This window comes from Anopheles coustani, chromosome 2 (genome assembly GCF_943734705.1).
Source record: "Anopheles coustani chromosome 2, idAnoCousDA_361_x.2, whole genome shotgun sequence".
NCBI classification, from domain to species: Eukaryota; Metazoa; Arthropoda; class Insecta; order Diptera; family Culicidae; genus Anopheles; species Anopheles coustani.
Genome location: NC_071289.1, coordinates 86,264,652 through 86,285,769, shown reverse-complemented (window position 1 = coordinate 86,285,769; position 21,118 = coordinate 86,264,652). Strand labels below are relative to the sequence as shown.

The following is a 21,118-nucleotide window of genomic DNA, read 5'->3' as shown; positions in this document are numbered from 1 at the left end:
TTTCGATTTGTGTGGAAAAGTTTAGAATTTTTCTCCTTTCCCAAACTCCAACAAAAGCCCCCCGGTCGGGGAACGGCCTCTGAGCATTCGAGCGCGGTCTACAAATAAAACGCGAATGAAAACATGAAAATCTAAGATGTCTGGCGAAAGCCTTTATTGATCGATGCTTTTAGGGTCGAGACATCTTTGGATTCTCTTTCTTCTTTCCCTTATCGTTGGCATCGTCGTCGATTTTTAATGTCGCCCCGGGAAACGAAAGTTCAAAAGCCGCCGATTGTTCCATGCGATCAGTGGAATAAACTTCCGATTCCGAGTCCGTCTGCCATTCTCCGTTTTCCGCTTGGTTTACCGATGCTGATTGGCATCTCTCACTACACGATGCACAGTTTTTGTTCGGAGACGAAAACAAATCGAGCGGAAAACGCGGGCAAGACATTCTTCGATTGTCATCGCAATGTTGCATGTGATGAATGATTAATCAGGCCTTGGATTTGTGCATTTGGCTGTAAAAAAATATGGAAACATTAAGCAAAGATAGGAAACATTTGAGTGCAATTGTTCTAAACAGAGTGTTCTCCTAAAGCATATTCGTTGCCCCGTTTACAACAGTCTACTCAAACTGAGTGTATGAATGAGGACGGAAAAGTGAATATGAAAACTATAATCCAATACTGCACGGTCATGCTGGCGATGCGGTCCAACATTGCACCTCGGTTAAGATTGATAAGAGATGCACCTGGAATGCTATGCGACTTTATGACTTCCAATTATGGCGAACGGTACTGGAAATGTAATATGGTTTAGACGTACTTCACAAACTTTTCCGTTCCCAAACGTTGTTTGCATTGAGAGATCTTATGGTTGCATTCCACGTAGAGTACATTCATCGTAAGGTATTACCCAAAAGAAGATAAGAGAAATCCAATTTTGCATATCGTTCTCAGGAACTACTACAAAACGACCTCATGCGGATGTATTGGAGGTATCCCGTATCCCAGATTCAACTATCGATGCCATTCGTATGGCGTGCGAAATGTGCAATTTATGAGTTGCCACCGATGGAGGTAAACAACATTAAAAGTTTGTTAAGGGAAGGATATATCTTGTCCTATCTGGTCGGAAGTGGAAGTACCTGTTGCGAGGAGCATCAGATCGATGATTTACAGCGTCTGCGAATGTGTGTTTCGTTGGCGACGAATCCTTTTATGGTGTGAAAAATGATTTTTATGGCCACCCGGAAGTACATAAATTGGGAAAAGGCATGGAACAGAAGAGAAAGGAAGGATGTGTGAAAGATATTGGGGGGTTTCTCGATTCTGTGGAAAAAGTGAAGTTAGTTTGCGAGAGAAGCGCATATTTATCGAACACACTTCATAATGTCCATCTGAATAACTGAAGATATAAGTTTGAAGCTGTTGAATCCAATATGAAATCTCACATCCTGGCATCGATGGCCAGGTGTCCTGACAGATACTGGAATGTCTGTAGCGATATGGATTTGAAAAATACTACGATAAGATCCGGTTACGACGCTCGTGGTCTGAACTCCCCAGAATCGGCAGCACCTGATGATGGTGTTCAGAATCCGGGAAATGCAATGACCTGAAGGATAAAGGCATGTGTTGAAGGCGAAGGCAAATATGAAAATATTACGCAATAAATAATCGTATAACATGACGCCGTACACTATCATGCCGTTTCCTCCCAGGTTTATGACCAGTACTCGAGCACTCCATGTATGGGATGACACTGTGGGGCTTTTTTCTGTTTTCCGGCCAGAGGGAGCTATGGTGCAATGGGTTACATACCACTTCCTTTGTGTGTTCCAAAAGCAGGACAGAGTCCGAACACTCCAACCGTACGTTATGATGAGAATAAAAAGCCAAGTAATTCACACTTTCGGTCACCTCCGGCGGGTTTATGGACTCTCTTTTGCAGCTGTTGTTGCCTATGCTGGCCTGGGTAGTATACAAAGCCATTCATACACACACACACACATCCTCATGCTTGGTGTGATCCAGGTGCAGACGTTTCATTAACTTTTGTGTTGATGCTAAGTGAAATATGTTGGCTTATGTTTTCACCATTTCGCGGTGGGTGCTTGTCGGTAGTGAGTGTGCATGTGTGAATGTGTGTAGAGCTCATTGGCTCCAGTAGTTAAAGATTCGGACAAAGCAGACCGATGGTCAGATAAAAGAAAACCAACCACGGGACAGTAATTCCTCGTTCTCGTGCCGGGCGTTCTGAACCGGCTGTGTTGCAGTTTTGCGTAACCACAGGAAGCTGTTAACGTAAGGCACGAGTTGGATGGTTGTGGAGAGTAGGATGGCTGTTTTATCGCCCCCGGGAAATTTCTTTCTATTCTTTTTTCAGGAAAGTGAAGGAAAGGATTCCTATCTGTTCGGGCATCTGACCGTTGAAACTATGAACAACCAGCTTAGTAGGATGCTTGGGATTTAACTACTTACTAGAACATGAGTTCTCCGCAAGGTGTTGAAAAGGATTTAGAAGACTTGCAACGTGTTTAGCGTTGCTTTTAACGCTTCGCGCTAAGCGAATTATAAGCAAACTGATAGTTTTATTTTTAATAAGTTTACTTACTTATAAACCAATGCTTGCACATTGAAAATCAGAATTAGATTTGCATTGCGTATTGTTGATGTTCGTTCCCATCTTCCATGGGGCCATTATACACGCTTGTCTAGCAGTTTGGTCTTATTTTATACCGTTCCGTCACCTTGCAATTGCTAGAAAATTGCTTGAACAATTTCCATCCGTTCGAGCATAGTACGATATCCCCGGGATCAATCGGTTGCATTCGAATGAATAAACGATCCACTAATCAATTCGCACCCGGGTGACTTTGAATCGACTTCTCTCTAAATTCGAAGCCAGGAGTGTTCGTCGCACCATCGGGCAGAACAGTTAGATGTATGAATAATTCAAAACGAGTCCTTACGGAACGTGGTGCGTATACTTATTTTTCGGATTCACAAATAAATGTAGTTTCGGTTGATTGCATTGCAGATGCAGTCAAATGCAACGCCATAATGAGGACAAATGACCGTTGCTACGATAATGAATAAATATTTCATAAACGAAGGGATTGCGTGGTGTCGTCATGGCGTTCACCGGAGCAAATTCGGTGTTCTGTCGCATTTTCCATTCAAATAAACGTTTAGTCACCGAAAAACAACTCTTCAACAGCGCGAAGTTGCAATGTGACTACGATGAATTTCCTGTTTTGGATAACAACAAATTCAGAGAGTGTGCCTCAAGGATCAGATGATTTTCGTACTTGGCACAAAATTCCATTGTTTTCGAGCGAGTTCGCACACTCATGAAAGTATGTAAAGTTGCAATAATGTTTTTGCATAATACAAACCGTTTTCCACCACCATTTTAATGGTTGCTTTTAGGAATCTTTTTATAGGTGACCTTTGATACCAACCATTTCAGATATTAATCGAGGATTGGTCGTAGTGTTTATTCGACAACGATTATGATGACACCGCGAGCTGTTGAGTTTTATCATTTTGAGTGCAATTCATCACCTTATTAAACTTCTCTCCTTCGACTAATCGTATTAAGAAACTTTGTCACCAAAAACGATAAACACTCCATCATCTTCAAGATACACAATTAATATTTGTACCTTCTTCTGTTGTCATCCTCTACCATCGTCACTAAAGTTGATGATATTTATAGCGATGATGATCCATTTTTCATCCCCTGTCGTTGGGTTTTTCTTGTTGTCTATCACCCCGTCAAAGTTTGATGCATTGCATCCACTCGTGCCAACGTGTCATGGCGGGTCGCCAACAATGTGCCAAAAGACAAAGTCTAAGTTTGATGGAGCAAGTGAGTGTCTCTTCTGCTATCTTGAGAAGAATAGACGTATGCAATTTTGAACAATCGTTCAAAGTATAACGATAAAGTTGGATGCATCGATGGCATATAAGCAGGGTTCAGTTGGCAGATAATAGCAACCGAAAGATATCCGGAAACGAGTTTTTGTTGAGAGTGAGAAACTTACAAGTTAGATGGGATGCGATAAATTCCGATAAATTTAGGAACTGTTTCTAGTACCATGATTGGACTATTAAAATTATCTTTATTTAATATTAGAAAGTCTTCAACCAGCAGAAAAAGAAGTTTCCAGTAAATAATATTAAAAATCTTCACACCCCATTCACCTTTCGTTTAAACCACCAGGTTCGCAATAAATCGCTTGCTTTCTTTAAACTTATATCTCGACTCTTCCATGTCACAAAACACGCGAAAGAATGATGAATCTTCGCAATATTCAGAGGCTGGATGGTTGACTCCTAAAACGTTAAAGACTAAAAACACATTTCATCGTATCTTTTCACTTTTCATTTTATGGACGACTGGGCGCCTCCATTGCTCAACGTAAAGTGAAAACTGTTGGAAACCGATGCCGGCACAAGACGTAGACATAAAATAAGCGCTTTTACTGCTGGGAACACACTTTACGTTCACATTGATGGCAATTTAAATACTTCCCAATCCGAAAGGTGTCACATTTTTAGTACTTTTACGGGGATAACCTTTATTCTCTTACACTACTGCAGCGAAAGCGCAGTGGTCGGGTGATGTTTTGCTTTCAGGGAGGATGTAGGCGGATAAATGCTTAATCAAAGAAGCTTTATAAAGCGTGTACCATAACAATACAATCGACTGGTAGCTCTCGAAGGAGTTGTTGCATCAAGATGATTGAGATTATGCTTGGAGGAACATACTTCTCTGGAACATACCTAGAACTACATTACATCCCAAGAATGGAGTTTCCGGCTAGGCCAGCTACAATATTCAATATGGGATCATTCTGTACGAGTCAACTTTCGACATTGTGTGCGATCACTATATCGACCAAATCGACGTTCTGTTTTGTCTCACATCCTCTCGTGCAATTAATGAGTATGCAAAGAAGATACATATCTTTGACGGTTTGTACGCGCCTCAGGCTGTAGACTTCTTAAACTGCTTCAAAGTAGTCTTTCAAATGCTGGCTGTTGGTGGAACTACCTTGTTAGACCAACCAGTCAACGATAAAACCATTGCAATATATTTCAATTAGAACACCGTCGCTGTGGACATTCCTCCAACATACATTGGAAATGATTGGTTCTCGGTATTCCGCTACCACGCGTGAAAGAACTTCGTGGAAGTTCGTACTCAGAAGCGCGTTCGAGCTCTACACCGACGATGAAGAGCAATCTGGCCCGTCCAGCCGATGCAGACCAGGTGCCGGAGTCACGTCCAGTAGAATGAAGCTCTGTTTGTAGACCGTCCACGTGGAAGCAGTTGTTAATAAGTTCCAATCTAAGTTCGCCGCAGAGTCGAGCTGCAAAGGCACGGAAGCTACCATCATTGGTGTTTGTGTGTGTGTGTATTGGTTGAGAGGGGGTTCTGTGCAAATTGGACACGATAAATTAATCATACACGACACAATCGGGCGGACCTCATTGGGGATGGTCTTTAACATGCAACAATTTCTAGTCAGTGCTAGAAAATTAAAGAGAGAAATAGTCTTTGGTTGAGGTCTGGTGCTCTAAATATGTGGGCTTGCTTTTATGGTTAAACATGGGTTGCTTGTTAGCAAGTGTATCGGATGAAATCAATACGTAAATTGATGTAAAGTTAGCTATCGACATGCAGAATTATTTTCATCAGTTAGAAAAGAAGCACAATCGATTAGATTAATTGCTTTGCAATGATCAAAAGCGGAATGTGGTGCATTTCAATGATGAATGGCTACCGCATTCCGTTGCGCGTGCCAATTATCGTAATTGACCCGCTAGAAATTCTGCACAACGCATTGATATGCAAACAAGAAGAGGTTAAAGAATTCCAATAGAAACACATGTGCTATCAGTGGCATCACCATTTAGTAGATTGGCTATGGCTTTGGATCAGTGTTGCATTAACAATTACGTAATGCATCAATTTCACCAGAGTGCACAGAAGTAGCTGATGAAGCGGGAAAGAAAAAAAATGTTCCACGCTGAGTGAAACAAATAATTTTTTTATGTACAGAAATAATGGATTAAATATTTTCAAAGTCGGAGTTTTTAAACTAGTTTCATATTGTTGAAATATGCGAAAGAATCATTGAAAATTCTTAACTACTTATTTCTTCATCATCTTCCCATATTGTTTCCTCCGGCTTTGAATGCAGGAAGAAGATGAATGCACTCAAAGCAGTCAAGCGCTAAAACGAAACGTGATGTGCATTTCAATTATGAATATAAGATATGCATTGCCAGAGTGCTTTTGTAGTGATCACGGTCTCTTTTTCATCCAATTTTCGTACGGTGTCATAAATGTGGTGGCTTTAACCCTCGAGCCGCGGAAAGAGCTCCGGAGCGAAGCTCAAGACATGCATAATTAATTAAAATATTCATACGTGTCCCATTTTTTACTACGTGTTTTTTTTGCGCTTTCAGTTCACCAACTGAATGTTTGCAAAGGGTAACGAGGAAGGATTATATTTGGAAGAGGAAATATTTGTTTGAGAGGTAATAAATAATTAACACCTGTATCATTCATTCGGAATATTGCATTGTGGCGTTATTTCAAATAGATACATACATATTTGATTTCAAATCAAAGGATAAAATATCCTTAGAGAATATCTATATTGTAGTATCTGTAAGAATCAAGAACAGTTTATTGAACGAGTTATTTGCTATCTAAGATCTAAATGACTTTGAAGCCCATATCACGTTTTGCCATTTTATGATATGCAACGACCACAACAAAAGATAAGAAAATTTCCCTTTTTCTACCTGGAATCATACAGCTTAGTCGGCTGGAAGTGGTTCAAGTTTCAGTCAGGAAAATCATTCGCACCTTTCATCCAAACGTCTGCCAAAGGAAAAGTTAAGCCAGTGTTGGGTACGTGCTAATGGTAGGAGATTAAGTTTCGGCATTTATTGAATGTGTCTGTTGATAGCCAACGGTGCAATGGTGGGGTGGAGTCTGATGCCAAATATGAACCCAAAAGACATAACCGAAGAGAGGGCAAGGACGACATGTTTCCACTTTATTGTGCCGATAAAATGGCCAACAAAGGTAAATGGAAAGGGACCGAATTGTGTTGATTGTTTCACTTCCCAAATGAACTGATTTAATCAGTTGAACCTTGAAAGGGTTCGGTTTATTGCCATGCCATTGTTGCGACATGTGAATTTAGAATAGTTTCGGAGATCGATTCAACAGTATTGGCTTTTACTTTAAGTGCTGGTAAACTGGTTATTTGTTCCTTATCAAATTCATAATTGAATGTACAAAAAGTAACACCACTCCGTAAATTTTAGAATCCTACAATTGCAATTGTGTTGGTTTAACCTCTTTCTATTAATGGAGTGGCTTGGTCTTATCTTTCCTAAAAATTTAAGCAAGACACAAGCAGACATTTTTGATAATTTAGATTGTTAAAAATCACATCCTGACCAATCATGTTCTGGTGCAAAGTAAAAAAGCTCAACTGCAACCCAAAGACTAGAACATCAAATAAATTGGAAGTGAGTAGGAATCAAAACCGAAGCCGAAAAGCAGACCATGCTTTTTCATCACTCATCTGTCAACTTCGGTCAGCTTAAGCGGGGCCAACATTCGAAACGTGAAAAGCCACGAGCTACTGAGATGCGATTCGTATGCTTTTTCACAGCTCCCAGCATTTTAGCATACGCATCAAATAGACGGGCCTTCTTCGAACAGGCAACCCAAACAGCCTCAACAGCAGAATGGTAGGCTATAAGAGGATTGAATGTTACCAGATAAGTGTCAGGTTCGGGAAACCAGAGGAAAATCATCATACGTACGCGTCAACAAGACAGACCATTTGCATTTGGTTTGCATCCAGATGTGATCATTTGCTAGATGATAGCCAATCGAACAAAACCATATCACATAATACACTGACTTTAACCAAAAAATGGAGACAATAGAAAAGAGAGTAAAATACTTTTAGCATACGTAGAATAGAACAAATAAATAAAACTATGATTCAAGCTCACATCAAATAAACTGGAGGAATGGGTCTGATTTTCGATTCTCAAATCTCAGTGCCCGAAACCTTTAACTAGGTCAATCAAAACGTACACTTTCTAAGGAACCATAACCCACAATGAAAGGCATACTAATATCCTCTATTTGAGATAAGAACCTTAACCCAACGCCATCGTTTCTAGAGATACCGTTTTCCAATAATCTATAAGGCAAAAACAAAATTCGGGGAACAAAATGCAAACACCACTCGTAGCATACGTGTGATGTGGTTTAAATGCGTAGTTTCAGTGGAAAACGAAAATCTTTTGTGTGTTTGGAAAGTTACTTCAATTTTCTACCACTCAATCAATCCTCTTAACGGTGAGGATCGTATTTTTGTTCACGGAAAACTGTAGAACGCAGAACGACACAATCTGCTATAGCACGTCCATCGAACGGCGCCGTCCCGTTGGGATTGGAACCTCCCGAAATCGATGCCTGCGGGAGGATTTCTCTACTAAAAACCAGGTCGCGCTCGTGTGGAGCTAGGAAACATAGAGTTGAGTAGATACTTCCTGCCTTTGTCTGCCACCTATGACTTGATGGAAAGAAGGTTCATCAAATTGAAGCATGACGTCCGGGCCTCGGACAGAAACAAACGCACCCCAATCACACTGGGGAAAAGGACGATAACGATGGTTTTTAACACATTTGCTTTTTTTTTTTTGATTTGGTGTCTTATAGTTTTTTTTAATGAATCGAAATGAAACATTGATTGACAAGATTTAAAATTAAAATGAATCTTTTTCAATACATTTTAAAAATATTCCTAACTGTACGTTTTGATGCAGATCATATAAACCTGCGTTATAATCCATTTATATGGATAACGTTTAAAGCCTGATTGGTTTAAATTCCAAAGTCAGGTTTTCCACATTCAACTAGAATGTGCCCGTTTCCGTAGGGAAACACTGTTCCGTGTCCAATTTCAGCGCGATACAACTCGGGATAATTAAGGAAAGTGAACCAATCGACAAATGGAAGAACGAGAGGAAAACCTCATTTCAGTCATAGGAAATGTATGCTTGTCTCCCGCAATATCTAAACCATGTCTTCCTCATGGAATTGGTTATTACCCAAAGGTGAAGGCGACTCTTTCGGACTAGCGGAAAAGAAAACCGCACGGCGCAACCTTTCGGACATCACCGGAATGGATTGTTCAATTAACTTTTGATAGTTCACCGACTCCATTCGTGTGGAGGTCCATGGAAATTATCCGCCTCATCACCATCATCACAATCGTTATCGACATCTAATCCTCGGCAATGGTGTCGTCCTCTACAGTTCTGGTTTTCAGTATCATAGTATGGTTTTGGTGAGGGAATTATAAACTACATAATTGAATAAATTACCCTTTTGAAACCCTTAAATTTCCGATCACAATTCAGCTCCTCCTGATCCTAGTACGTTTTTTTCAATGGAACAACCACAAGGATTAGAAGGATGTTATCATGAAAGTATGTTCACCAAAACCGAGCAAAGTAGTGATAGGATGACGCGAAATGGTTTGGATATGCAAGTCTGTACCTAGAAATAGTTTAAACTTCACTTCAAATCATTAGAATGTTATCCTTGTGGGAAACATGCCTTCACAGCCAAAGTTTGTTTTATGAGTTCTTCGAAATCAAATGATTAAATTTCAAACATGTGAGACTATTACATGTATTTACTATATATAAAGAACAAATACTTTATACATTATAGCTTTTATTGTTTCACCTGAAATACATTTATATTGTCACATTGACTTGCCGCCATTGTAATTTATGCTTTGAAATTCACCTTAAATAGTTAAAGAGTGATCTTGGAAGAAAAAAAACTACTAATAAATGAAGAGCTTAAAGACAATCGCGAAGTAAAACTAATCGGTAAATATCACAAATGTATTTTCCGTAAGAAGAGCAATTCTTGCGAAAAGATTTCATTCAAAGCTTCTCATTTGCAATATTAAGCCAAACCCCATTTTCTAGAGCTTCAAATGACGGCCACCATTGTGGCTGCATGTCAAAAAATGAGTGATGTGAAAGGCCCTACAAGTCAGAAAGGCAAACATGGCACGAAACCCGCGGCAAAATAACCCAACAACCCTGAGCACTCTGGTACTAGCGGCTCGTAAATCAAAAGCTACGGTTCGCGACGTTAGCTGCCTTCCTGAAATGGCTCGTAATGACGAATATGTTTCATTCTTTCGACGAGGGCTTGACTTTGAGCATGGAGGCAACAGAAGCAGAAACCAGAATACAATTAAGACAAGTTGGTTTAAAAGAACGTACCTTTCGCACTACAGTATGTCCCATAAAAAAATGCGAAAATCGGTACCTTAGATTCAAATAATTTTTTTCAAACAAAATAATCAAACAAATTGTAATTTAAGGAAGGGAATCGTTTTTTAAGCCTTAAATGATTACATTAATAATTTGGTATACCATTTTTCTTGATCGCCTCGTCCATACGGGGACAAAATCGAGAGCATATCTTCTCAATGTATGAATCAGTTTTCGAGATCCTCGCCTTGGCAATTGTAGCTGTCAGGGATCCAACGATGGTGCTAGAACGTTCACAGGCTTTAACCTGAGCATGTGCCCATGTTGTTTAATCCAAAGGATTCAAGTCCGGACTGGTGGGAGGTCAAATGTAATTGCCCAAAATTCCATGTTTTTATTCAGCCATAGTTGAGTCCTTTTTGAAGTACGTCACGGGGCTGAAACCTATTGAAAAATGATGTGTTTTTGTGCTCCAAAGTTTGCTTTTATCCATGGCAGAACGTGGTCCTACAAAATGTTCATATTAACCTCGGTATTAAATTTTAATTCAGCTTTGATGAATGCTGATGGCATTTTAAAGCTATTGGGCGAAATGGTCTCAAAATCTATGACTCCGGCCGAATGTTTGGTTATAAACTTGATTTTCAGGGTCTCTGGAACATCCTCAATCTTCTTGGGTGTTATAAACCTGTCTGTACGAGTGTTAGACACGGGATCGACGAAGGACATTTTTTCATCAGAGAATACGACGACGGTATTCTTTTGTTTTGATGTTGACACCAAACGTGTCGAGAACTCCAGCCGTAGTTGTTTGATTCGGTCTGTTACAAGATGACGCTTTACTCTGACTCTGGACGAACATTTCAAGTCATGTTTGATCAACCGATGCATGGTAGATTTTGAAATATCGGCTTCCTTAGCCGATTTTCTAATCGATCTGCTACGATTTTGTCTCACTCAACCTCTCATTGATCTGATGCCCTTTGGCGTGCGAGTGGACCGTGAATGGCCACTTCCTGGCATCATGGGATGTGGTCCATCAAGGAGTGATCGTTGGATACGGTAAACAGTAGCCAGGTGGCATCCCGCGATCGATACAATTTGTTTTACGGGCATTTGGGCGAGCAGTAAACTAATCACAATGTATTAACGTACATTTTTCTCAACTTTATTATTCGAGAATCACTTCTTTGGTTACATCTTCTCATAGTATACTACCAGATGATTACACACACACATGACCACCGTAAAAATAACGTTTAAAGTTACCCAAAATAAGCATTGAAAATTTTCGCATTTTTTTATGGGACATACTGTAGCTGATGTTCGTTATCCATCTTTGTAAAAAAAATGGTTTAATCATTTGCTTTTTAAATAATATTTTCTTGCCGGAAAGGGCTGTGTGTAAATAAAGAATATTCGATAGTCATACCAATGATCAATGATTTATTTCAAATGAAATATATAAAGACCTAAAACCTTCCTTGTGTTAGCATGTTGCTAAGTATATTAAATTTTATATGTAAAATATGCTCATCCCAGGGCAGGGAAAGATGCAACACGAAACTATGTTTACGTTACATTACGTAACGCCGGTTACCCTTGTTGAACGAGAAAATGTATTGCAATATTGTACAAGTTTTCACCTCAAACATCGTGCTTGACTCATCCCAGTGTTTCAAAGGTTGGCTTTCGCTTGGAAAGGTTTATTTATTTATTTGTCATATAGATGTTTCACCAAAAGAACATAAACTAGATGGAACTCATGCAATGAAAAGAATGGCCCTCTCCAAACATTCGAAAAACCACCCAGGGCAAAACTAGTCCTCAACGTCAACCAGCCGGAATGGGGAAAACTCATTCTTCTTGCCTTTTATCCCAAAATCCAAACCGCACGAGTGTGTTCGCCTTGACGAACGAAGATAGGAACGCCATTGCCCGCACGAGAAACCGCCTGTGGTTTTCTGGTTCTACTCCAGCCTCTTCGGACTCTGAAGAATTGGGCTAGGTTCGGTGGTTTTAATGGGAATGTTGAATTGTTTTGGCTTTAGAACGGGGCGCGTTTGGCTTCCGTCGACCAGATGGCATGCAAGACAGATTCCTTAAGCATCCTTCTGCGTGCGTTGAGCGAAGGAAGACCTGCACTGTTGCAATGTGCACTGGAGCTCCATCGTCTAGCGGTTTTCTGTCCCACTCAAGGAAGTCTCTGTTTGATTTTGGTTGCATGGCCTGTGCTATTTTGGAAATAAATTCCTACCACTCTTGCGACTTCAAGCAACGACCAGGCAACTCGTGGAGAAAAGTTTTCAAGTGGAATTTTTGTATTTTTCAAGACCCACAAGTACGGCGCACTCGATGGGTGCGCGTGTGATGGTTAGAATTTCGAAGGACTAGTGGGCATATTTATTCTGGAATTTAAATGGCTGAATCCCATTTCGTTCTGCGTTATATAGTTAAAAAAAAAGTCCCTCCTCACGGGGCCAAAACCTCAAGTTCTTGGTAGGGTTTATTACACCATTAAAAAATGGTAACTCAAAATAACCTTTTCCAAAAGACCTTAAATCTTGCCTAAACGTCATGTGTGGGTATAAAAACAAACACTTTTGAATGGCAGTTTCATAAACTGTGAAAGTTGGTAATGGTTGGATTTTATTTCCGGGAATTTTTGGAGCCGAAAAATAGCTATCAATCTGACGCCATGTGCCATTCATGGGTATAACTCAAACATATGTTCCAAAGAAATGCTATTTGATAAAACATCAAAGCTATAAAATTGCTTAGTGTTTAACACAAAAGTTTTGTTTTGATTCAAAATACAACACTCGTTTCAAATTTTAAAGTATACACACGATTTGGTTAAAAACACAAACATGAATAACTTGAACTGAAAGTAACTTTACTGACTGTTTTAACTAATTGGCGCACTATTTTCAATCGTTGTGAATTTCATGCTACATAAAAGTAATATAAATTAGTTTGGACACGATTTTGGTAATTAATTGTTCAATGCCATCAACTCACACGACAAACGGTTTAAGTCGATAACACGCAACGAAATTTAAAGAATACGAAATGGAATGAAAGAGGAAAATGAAAGAGTCAAACAAATGGATACTGGAGCAATCAGAAACCTCGGTTGACATTGCTATAATGAATAAATGTTTAATGGCGGATCTCGTTGCAATTGCGTTGCACGGAGGACCATCTACACCGAGTGCACATTAAAAACGCATGAGCTGCATGCAGCACCAACAGCATTTTGGTTGCGCTTTGATGTTGCAATTTGCCTCACAACATTGGCTTGCTTCACTGAAATGGACGAGGCTTGGGGTTGAAGGCAGACACGAGCGTTTATTACTCACTTCGTTCGCCTGCACGTGCTTGCACATTTATGCGTTATTCCCACAAAAGCACCCTCTCGGGGTCCGCTAACGAGCGTATGTGACTAGACTGCATTAATGTTGCAAAACGATAAAAATTAAACACGTACGAATGAATTTTCACGCACCGCGAGAGTGGTCGGAGTTGGTCAGGAGTGGTAATTATTCGCTGCATCTGCGGCGATTGGACTTTTTTCCGGTGCTGCCTACGTGACACTTGCCAAAAACCACTCTCAAATTGGAAAAATGTTATTTTGACACTATTGAAATTTGAATGCATTTGATATGCGGTCACAAATTCCTTTCCTTTAAGCGTGCAGCCGTTAATGAATTTCGCTTTCCCCCTTTTTGAGTATTTATGTGGTTTGGTCAATTAAGGAAACCAGTGGACGGCCACAGCCGATCACCACGGCTCGAATTTACCCAATTGGCTCCAATTCTGTGGTTTTGACGTGCGTCATTGAATCAAAAGGATTTATTTGATAATGTATTTGGTTGTGTATATTTAAGCAAACAAATATAATTTAACGGGACAATCCCGAAATGTATTAAAGGTTCTGAAAGGGCATAACTTTCTAGAATTTTGGACAAATATTCATAAACTCGATCAGAAACTTACAAAACAGTGGATCAAAATATACCCTTCGCTATAATCCTATATATCCCCAACATATTTGTACTGGAAAACTGGGTCATTGATCACTTCCATTCAACTGCTTTCTCTTTCTAAAATATTATGGTACTACTACCTACAAGCAGATTGGAAACCGATGTTACCTTTCTTTTCTCATTATTTATTTCACACTACTGGTATCCAATTTTTCTCACGTTTAATCAACTAAGCAATTGTAACAAGAAAGTCGTAGATAATGTTGGCAAGGGATACCCTCAAGTTAGTTAACACTTGAAAGTGTCGCAAGAAAATAGTCGCACATTCTTCGGTAGTTGTTTATCACGTGGAAAAAAATATAGAGCCAAACACTAGCGTCGGACACAATTTACGGAAGCAAACTTTTCCATTACTTTGCGCAACAAGCGCTAAGGAAAAATATACAAAATGAGCACAACAGCAAAAGAAGAGTGCAGTCGCAGCGAAAAGTTTCGCTAAAGCACTCTTTTGGAAATGAAATTTGAAGCAAATGTAAATAATTTATTTAGTGCCACCACCAACACCACCCGGTAGGAGTTGGCAGTCTTCAACTGCTGCAGAACAGTCCCTCAGCAACGCAAGAGGCGGAACTGACGCCACGATTACGAAAGTTGGTCAATGAAAGTTTTATCAAGTTTACCACGATGTATTTTCGGCGAGCTCTTGCTTTCGTTAATTTTTAGAGAATAACGAAAAGCTTACTCGAAAGGATTTATATTTCTGGATAGAATGTAAACTTTAGTTTAACTGCCATGTGAAAATTTGCGTTTGCTGTTGCTTGAATGAATTTTGAGATAACTGTGTTGTATATTTTAATGATGCGATTTATTTAGTTATGATGTTAGCTTAATTTATACATCTATGGATTTCCACTCCCATTCTCCTTATTATGTATCAGTTGCCTCGACGTTGGGTAAGAAAACAATTTCCATCAAAATACCAGTGACCAATTATGTTCGCTGTAGCGTGGGAATGCAAAAGAACGCCTTGGTCGGATGCAACAAAGAGAAGCAAATTTATTTTCCATTCTTTTTAGATTCTTTAAGAACACGCACACTCTTGGCTTTTAACACCAGTTGCGTCGCTTCCCCATAGCCCTGTAGATTGATTTCCTTCACTTTTGGATCAAAAACAAGTAAGTGAAAAGAAATTTAATATCGCTTTGGAATTCTTTATGACTAAACCAGACCAACGGCTTTATAGACAGACGGCAGAAGAGAAGGCAAGTAAATAAGGGAAAGGGATAAACAAGAAAAGTTAACTCATGGAACACGAATTATTTTGGTACCGAGAAAGTGATGCATTAAAATAAACAAACATGGATTCTATTTACTACTACGCAAAATTAGATTCCTTTGTGCTATTACACTATCTAACACATTTTCAGATCTGATTTAGTTTTGAAGCACGCTATCCTAAGCGCAGAAAAATAACGAAAGGTCAACACGAAGACAACCTTGGTTGCAATAATCTGCGAGAAAAAGAGGTTAAAACGGTCCCGTGCAAGCGTATTCATAAATTGGAGTGGGTATGGGTATCTGATATGCACGCCTGCACCATTCTCCGCACACCGTATCGATTTTCACTTGCCACAATGCACATCAAACGAAAGGAAAAGCTCTTCCAGGCGACTGCCGTTGGCACAAAACTGTGCACTCATTTGTCTAAAGTGTAAGCTTCATGAATAAACATATCTTTGCGTTGCTCCTGGTCTGCCCAAGCGTACTGGAAACTATGGTTTGCATTTCAAGTAATTTGAAAGCTATAGTTTAAATTTCATATTTGATCCAGTGCAACAGAAACTTTTACTTAAATTGTATATGATCTTCTATAAGGGTGTAAATAACCACAATTTATTTGTTTAAGGTAGATCAAGACAGATTTAACTTTTCAAAACATCTGAATATAAAATGCTTGTATGTTTGAAAACCACAAAAATTTTAAAAAAATTGCAAATTCAATAAGTTTGGTAAGTATAAAAATGATAATAAATATTGTTGAAAGTATCGAATTGAAAGCAGATATTTTAAAAGAATCTATGGTACACAAAATGATATAGTACAGAAAAACAAATACGTTCTCCTTGAGACGTGAGGCACAGTATTAAAGGTTGGTGAGACAAAACGATACCGAATAAATTTGCCGACTGGATCGTATTGATGCTGCAACATACAACCCTGGAACCGGTCATGTGTCAAAACCGGGAGAAAAATGGAAAAGAGTTGTTTGGGTTTGGAGCCCCGGCCGGAATGGCGACACGCGCGCCGGTGCACTGAAAACTCGAGATGCACACGACGCTCTCAGCTGACTGTGCTCGGTCGTGCGGGATGCAATTTAGGCATCATTTCAACGGAGTTGGACGTTGTTTTGCTCCGGATATGTTTGCCGGCTGCTTTGCTCGCTTCACATGACCGGTGAAATATGAGAGTGCTCCGTCCCAACATGTCTAGCTCGCGAGTGAGATGAAGACGCTGAGAAAGAGCGCTGATGTCATCTGGGACACGGGAAGTTTCCTTGAGACTGCGCTCCGGCCGGCAGTTCGTCGCGAACCGATGCAGCAGTTGGACGTTAGTCCTTGCAGGCTCCCGCGTGTGTATCACATTTTGTGAGGTGTGAAAAATGAAGTGCTAAGTCCATCTCGTTCTAACCATAGGATTCCTTCATCACAGAAGGGCGAGCAGCTGCCAAGGAGTGGTGAGTTGCACGGAATGTCGTAGACGCGAATGTTTACGGCGGCTCCAAGTGGCAGTTAGAGCAAAATTAACTAAACGATCCAGATCATCACAATTAATTGTCACACGGGTCGGGTGTTTAAGTGCATGTGTGTGTTAGTTTGTGCCTTCCGGAGCGGATGGCTTACCCGTTTTTGGGCCACGGCCATCAATCAAGAGCTAAATCTGGTGGAGCAAGTTGTTTACGAGGTAGCTAAGAAATTAACCTCATTTGGATGGAATGCTTGTGGATGGAGCTTCTATGCGAGCGTGTGTGTCAACAAAATTGTGCGGTCTTTTCGCAAGCTGAAGCGAATCCTGACTGTGTATGGTTCAGTTCTATGATAGTGTATAATGAATAAGATTTTAACTTATTCCTAAGCAAAACTTGTGTCTCGATCCTGAACAACGATGGCCAATGTGGATAAGGTAAAGTGGATTGCTTAGTGACTGAAAACCTTTCTCGGATAAACTCCTACAACTTGAAGACGGTTGAAAAAATAATCCTGTGCTGTGAAAAGCCGAAAGAAATTCTGAAAATCAGTGTGATCAACTTCAAACCCATTGTGATAGACAAGGCATGTGAACTCGGTGAGGATATGATTGATATCAGTAAAAGCCGTACCATTTCCAGTTCCTTACTACGATACTGAGAAAAGAGGCGATCAAAACTATTTCTTCAAAAATCATTCTTAAATTTTAGTATCCGTATCGAGCTTGGCATAAAGTGTAAGAAACTTAGGTAATGGAGGAATTGATTCTGTACGAAATGCCGGAACTTGATTTTGTAGGATATTGCGTATAAACTCTAATAGTTTCATTCTTAATTTTATTTTATTTCTAATGCCAAGCTTCTTTTCTACTCATTCATGATTCGTTATGCATTACTTCATGCAGAATGAAAATATTTTTTATCATTCAGCTCCTGACAATCGCGTCGCTTTAGATAACTAAAGAAGGAGGACAGAAAAAATACTTAGTTGTACGCTTGCTGTCGTCGAGTGTTTGCCCCAGATCTATGGCGTCGCAAAGGCTCCGACCGGCCCGGCTTCCGGCATGCGCCATGCTGGGGTCGTCTTTCTCGTTCTGATTTAGTCATTCTTGCGTTGATTGAACTCGTGTCCCTTGAAAGGGTTCTGATGAGAGTGGCTCCAGTCGAGCGTTTCGGTATTAAGATGGCTTGTGGTTGACCATGGAAACCTCTGAGGAGTAGAGTCCAATCAATCGTGACCACGTGTACATTAGAGGGGAATGAGTTAGCCGAAAGTAGAGAAATGCTTTGTGAAGAAACCCTAAATATGCTTTAAACTCTGGTTTCGATTTCTTTAATTGAAACGAATTTTTGTTTGAGCTCATATATTCATAAGATAAGTAAATTTAAAATTGTGTTATCTTAATGTACTCTGTGACCACTGTATTAAATATGTGGAATGGGCAAAGCGGATGTATATTACAATCATACCAAATCTATTTGGTATCACGGGGTAATTGAAAGTTTTGAAACAAAACAAGTAATGGTCGTTGTGATGAAGAAAATCATTCCCAGACCAAATAACAATTTCCTCTAACAAATAATCAAGATGATCAAACAAAGCGGAGTCAGCGTCTAATGTTTAAAAAAAAAACTACCTCGCCACGGCCCCATTCCATCAGTTTCATCCGATGACACAGCGTCGACAATTTTCCTATTTTCGTGCAGTCCACCTTATCGAGATTCCCCGGCCCGGCAGATCGCAATCCTCGCATCCCGGTGGAGGATCCAATTTTGCTGCACCTAAACTTTGCTAATTAAAAACGAACAGCGAACAGAACGAACGCTTCCGCCTGCAAGAAGCATTGAAAGTATTCCAGGGGCAAGAAAGGGTCGCCCGAAATATTTGCCTTTCGCAGGAGGTCGACAAAAAAGACAAACTTTTACCTCTCCACACTGATCCTGTCGTCGCGATTCGGTCGGGTTTGAGTTTTGGAGCGTGGATTTTAAACCACCCGCATTATGCGTCCCATTCTAAATGCTACGTGACCGTCGAGGAATAAGCCACACTCTCTCAAAAAAGAAGAAAACAACCCACCAAATCGGCAGAAAACAACCGGACAACTTTTCCTGCCGTAGTCGCTGATTTAGAGAAGGTTGCAGTTTAATTCCCGGACAAGGACAAAATGGCTGTGTGGGAGTTAGACAATGCACAAATGATGCAATGTTGGTGAAATCTGTAAGGCAGGAGCTGAAACAAACGAACCAAATTTGCTAATTAAATTAATTTCACTAAAATGTTTCATGAGGAAAAGTGGAGCAATATATAATGGGAGTATTGTCAAACGGAATGCAGTTTCACGAGAGTTTTACCTTATGAATAGCAAAATTAAGTTTGTTGTACGGAATTGAAAATACTTTCAACCAATATTTTGTAATCCTTAAAACAAATTCGTAATAGGTCGTGCGAAAGATAACTACATTCGGAATCTTCTCACTTTTCTGTTTCATCAATATGAATCTCAATTTAATATGTTGAAGTCATGATTTAATCGATTCAGAAAATATTTAGTTTAATGGTTTATTGTTTGAAAAAGGAGTCAAGAAACGTGTGTTTATAGTTTCCTTTTTATATTTTTGTTATGCTTTTAATCTTTCCCATGCAATAGTTTAGTGATGATGCTAAAAGTATGATTCCTTAATATGCAGTGTGAAAAGCATGTGTTAAACTAATCAGACCTAGAAGTGTGTGTGGGCGTATCAGCCCAGGCTAAAGCATCAAGTTCTCCGACAGCCCTACGGCACGTGCATTGGTATAAATGTCAGTGACATATGCTTATCGCCAAGTGAAGAAACGTGTGCGTGAAACAAAAGAGTAAAAGCAGAAAGATAGAGTGTTGACCGTAGAAGAAAGCGAAAGCCGGCAAGATTGATAGTGGTGATTGCGTACGGTGGATAGAAATAAAGGAAAGTGCACCAACGATGGATAGACGGCGTTGTCGAGTGCCTCGGCTGATTAGAGCCGACGGAAGCAGCAGGCTGTTGCTAATTGCCATCGTCGCTGCGACCCTCGTTGTCATGGTGACGGCGGTCGAAGGGCTCGGTTGTCCACAGAAATGTGTCTGCCAGCAGCGGACGGTGCGGTGCGTCAAGCAGCAGCTCGATAACGTCCCGGAAATGCCGCCCGATACGAGCATCATGTGAGTAGCCAAGAACTTGCCTTCGTTGCGGTTGGTAGAAGGTTCTTTCTTGTTCTGGTGTGCGGTACGCATCGCATATCGCTTGAACGCCATATGGTACGAAACCTTATTTTGGCATTCTGTTTATGTGTGATTTTTTTCTCCTCTTTAAACCCAACCTCCATTAGGTTCCTATCGTCAGCCTTAATGTGTCGACATGTAAATCCCGCTGACAGATGTTGTATTCTTTTAGCTTTTTACCTCGGCTTAAGACTCACTTTGAGGGGTTTGAGTTTATGCAAATTTAACGAACGTCGTTTGCCTCGGAAATGTTTTCATGTTGACTTATACTTTTTCTTCGAAGAACCATTTTGCTAACAGCTTTTTAATATGCCTTGATCAAGTTAGATGTGTCGTTTTTCTGTTTTGAAATTTTTATAATTTATGTGTTACACTAAGAAAAACTTGCATAAAATACTTCCCAAAAATGTTCGTGTGCATTCATTCGTCACTTATTTGATTAATTCAATCGAAATGGTATCGAAACTAAACTCATCATAATGCAATCTGCGTTCAGCGAAGGCCTTTCCATTCGAACAATTTGATCAAAGTGATTCTCCTCTCCTGCCGTCGTCTCTCGTTAGTGTTTGGCGTTCGGCCAAACATTATTAATTTTCTTTCATCAATCGTTACCACGTTCTATACGAAGGGGATAGCAAGATGACGCAAGGAAGGGTTGGAGAGGTGGGCGCTAAAATTCCTCAATTTGAGTATCATCGAGCACAAAGCGGATGATTAAGGAAAATTGCGTCAATCGTGGCCTCATTCGAACGTTGAACGTGATTTTATGCGGGCGGAATTGGAAAATTAGGCTCCGTCATTTGCTCA

At 40.0% G+C, this 21,118-nt stretch overlaps 1 protein-coding gene across 1 annotated transcript in view; it reads left to right on the top strand.

Annotated features, from left to right (window-relative positions):
- Nucleotides 1–20,033: 20,033 nt before the first annotated feature.
- LOC131265219 (peroxidasin) overlaps nt 20,034–21,118 on the top strand; it is a 29,104-nt gene continuing 28,019 nt past the window's right edge. Inside the window, exon 1 of the mRNA XM_058267481.1 lies at nt 20,034–20,251. Coding sequence (XP_058123464.1) covers nt 20,034–20,251 — 218 coding nt within the window. The remainder of the gene's footprint in view (nt 20,252–21,118) is intronic.